Raw genomic sequence first — 3,794 nt, 5'->3', positions numbered from 1 at the left:
AGCATTAGAGTTAAGTATATTTCACCATTTTATCACTGCCTTACCTTCTCATTAAATTAAGTTTAGTCTTTAAAAATGAGAATTGAAAATAATTGGTTTTAAATTAATATTGTACTATTAAAACAATTTATTTATAACTTGCCAGTAACTGAATAAGCTTAAGTTTTAGCTAAAGTCACGTTACACTCACTAAACTAAACTGTAGGTTAAATAGTATTAAACTGTAGATAAATGTACTACCAAATCCTCTATCAACCAATACTGATATCAGTACCACAGCTATGATATACGACACTTGTCTAATTACACACATTAAATCCTGATTTAAACAATTTACTAATTTATTAAATTCTCAGCAGTTATTAAATAGTAATAGGAACATAAATTTAATATTTTAAGTTAAACACGTTCTCCTTTTTTTGCTTAGCTAATACATATAGTAGTAATAGTTACCTAAAGATGCCTAATCTAATATTAAGCCTAATGTCATAACTTAGGCTTAGCTGTAGTAATGAAACCTAAAAGTGTCCTCCTCCCCCCACTAAAATAACTGTAGACTAAAAATATTGAAATAATACTTATCTTCTCCAGAAGAATGCTATAATTTACAACTACAATTACCTCAAATTTTCCATCTGTTATTCTTTATTGGTACAAAATATATTGTTATACTGCATTGTTCAGAATCTGGAATAATGAATAGACAAATGCTAACCTTAATTACTTTTTTCTGAGGAAATATTTTTAACAAAGTTGAATGAAAGCCTATACTTTGATAAAAGCACACTTATATCAGTAATGTCCTATTTCAAATAATTGTTTGATGATAGAAATAAAAATGTTAGTGTTTATTAGAGATAGTGAAATGATTGGTTAGCAGTTAGTGATAAATCTGGAGATACATACTGCACTGTGTGATATATGTGTAAATATTTGTCAGAAAGTCAAGTAAACAATTGGAAAAATAATGTAAAATTATTATTTAGTATGAGTAGAAGGTGCTGAATTATATGTTGGTTATATGAACAATTCTCAGAAATATCAACTTTCTCTTTATTAGGGCAGAACTATTTAACTTGTATCCCAACAAGTTCTTGATGTTGGATGAATCTCGAGTATTTATCTTGAATACTTTGTTTAACTTGCCAGGTAAACAGTATAGAAAAATATATATCTTGTTATGACATTTTTTTAGTATAGATTATTCCACACTACTACTTGTTACTTGAACATTTCAAGGATGGTTATCATGTACATGATGTTTAACTTAACCAGTTTTAAAATAATGTGTTTTGTTCTTTGGTGTGTTAGTATATTGTATTATATTATTTAAGTGAAACAAAGTATTTTTGAAAGAAACAAATATCTTTTAATTAGGAAAAGAAATCACAAAGAGATGAATGTTCCACATTATTTGATAAAGAATTGATATAACTCATTCAAAGATTTATCTGGTTAATAAATTAAGTCAATATCAACTGAGAATTTGAATTTAAACTGAGAGTGAGGATATTGGTCAATGTTTGTTAAAAGTCAATAATTATAGGTCCACTGAAAACATGAATTAAAGCTTCTTGTGAAAATATTGGTCAATCTGTGATAAAAGTCAATAATTATAGGTCCACTAAAAAACATGAATTAAAGCTTCTTGTGAAAATATTGGTCAATGTGTGATAAAAGTCAATAATTATAGGTCCACTAAAAACATGAATTAATTAAAGCTTCTTGTGAAGATATTGGTCAATGTGTGATAAGAGTCAATAATTATACGTCCACTAAAAAACATGAATTAAAGCTTCTTGTGAAAATATTGGTCAATGTGTGATAAAAGTGAATGATCAGCTCTACAGCATTTGTCATGCAAGTTTCATTAAATGTCAGATGAATTGAAAGCCAAAAAGTGTGTTATTAATAGTGTTAAAAATAGCTTACTGCATGGGCTTAAGGATTTCTATAACTTTGTGTATGAAATTTATTATGGTTGTATTGTATCTTTACTTTTGGAATTATTGTTTGTTTGTTTTTTAGAAGCCTACTTGCTGGCGTGTGCTGTTGACTTCTTCAGTAATGCTTCAGGATACACTTCGTATGTAGTTAATTTGTTTTTTTATGATAGAAAGATTGTGACTACAGAAACTGTCTGAGTGAATGAAAATTAATTATCTTTGCTTTAAGATGATACATAGAATATTAAAGTTAGTTGAGCATGTCTACAACCAGTACAAGTTACAGCATGTCTACAACCAGTACAAGTTACAGCATGTCATTTATTAATGTTAACCTTGCTTTCCTATAAAATAAAGACTGCTTTTGTCAGCTGACGAATGTTTAAATAGTAATTATCATTATAAACACACTTGTTATTTGAACTCTTCCTATCTAGATAGTAATTATCATTATAATCACACTTGATATTTGAACTCTTCCTATCTAGATAGTAATTATCATTATAATCACACTTGATATTTGAACTCTTCCTATCTAGATAGTAATTATCATTATAATCACACTTAACGTGACTGCTTTGTACTTGTTCAAATTCTTTATAGATTTGATTCTACTAATTTTTAATATAGTGTGTATATTTTCACAAAATTTAGCAGTCTTTCAGTAAATATTATAAGTATTTCACATACAAAAAATAATATTTTTTAGTGAAGTATTTTAATAAACTAAAAAAAAAAAGATTTGTTCTTGAATATATGAAGTATTTGTTTTGAATAGTCTGTGTGCAAAGTTGTGACTGCCCTAAACTAATGAATCATTAACTGTATAAATTCGCCTTTATTTCTGTGCCAAATAAATTAGTGGGCCTTGGGGTGCAAAAGGCTGGGAAACCATTTTTAGTAGCTATGGGCAACTTCAGCTTGAATCTTAGTTAATTTTAAGTTTTGCTAATTACTAAATGTGTGAAGAGAATGTATTGCTAAGCTTATTGTTAGCTTCTTTTGTAAGGTTATGAAGTTAATTAGTTTTTTTCTGTAAGACTTAAAATTGTCAACTAGAAGTTACTACAAAAAAATATATAAATTCAGACTATACACAATATTTGGGTTTTAGATGTAAAAGTTATAATTATCTTTTCAAATCAAAATCTTTAATTCACTAAATTTTAGTTTTAAAGTCGTGATTTTTTTGTTTTCCAATATATGTTCTAAAAATGGTATGTTATGATTTATTCTCTGCAACACTGGTTAGACATACTTTGAATACCAGTACCCGAGTATGTTTAACATAAAAAAATTTCATACATGAGACGTTAAATACATTTCGAATGTAAAATACAAATGTATTTCTTTCACTTTATTTTTCTCAGGACCAAGGCTGGAGTTCGAAAAGGAAATTTGTACATGTCTTACAAGTCTATTTTTCAAGATGTTAGAAATGGATTTGACTGGCTTCATAGCATTGTGAGTGGTGAATATATTCTTGTTACTTAAGTAGAAATATGACAAATTAAAAGATTCTTGTTTTACAAAACCAACATCTATAACTGACTAGATATATTTTTTTTTAATAGGGAAATCTTAAAAACGAAACTGTTGCCAATCTAGAAAAGTACGTCAAAAAGGATGAAAATCTCCCGGTAATGTTTGATAGGTATGCTTTGTTAATTATTGTGTTGTAATTATGCTTTTAAGTGGTATATAATCATGCATATCCATCATCTGTTTTCTTGAGTGGTATATAATCATGCATAATCCATCATCTGTTTTCTTAAGTGGTATATAATCATGCATAATCGATCATCTGTTTTCTTATGTGGTATATAATCATGCATAATCCATCATCTG

At 27.6% G+C, this 3,794-nt stretch overlaps 1 protein-coding gene across 1 annotated transcript in view; it reads left to right on the top strand.

The window, feature by feature from the left end:
- LOC106468134 (cytosolic purine 5'-nucleotidase-like) overlaps positions 1-3,794 on the top strand; it is a 41,133-nt gene that overhangs the window by 18,030 nt on the left and 19,309 nt on the right. The window contains exons 6-9 of the mRNA XM_022396441.1: positions 1,061-1,149; positions 2,029-2,086; positions 3,317-3,410; positions 3,521-3,600. Coding sequence (XP_022252149.1) covers positions 1,061-1,149; positions 2,029-2,086; positions 3,317-3,410; positions 3,521-3,600 — 321 coding nt within the window. The remainder of the gene's footprint in view (positions 1-1,060; positions 1,150-2,028; positions 2,087-3,316; positions 3,411-3,520; positions 3,601-3,794) is intronic.

Source organism: Limulus polyphemus, unplaced genomic scaffold, assembly GCF_000517525.1.
Source record: "Limulus polyphemus unplaced genomic scaffold, Limulus_polyphemus-2.1.2 Scaffold2885, whole genome shotgun sequence".
Classification (NCBI taxonomy): domain Eukaryota; kingdom Metazoa; phylum Arthropoda; class Merostomata; order Xiphosura; family Limulidae; genus Limulus; species Limulus polyphemus.
The sequence above is the reverse complement of the archived record's forward strand: the minus strand, read 5'-3'. Positions and strand labels throughout refer to the sequence as shown.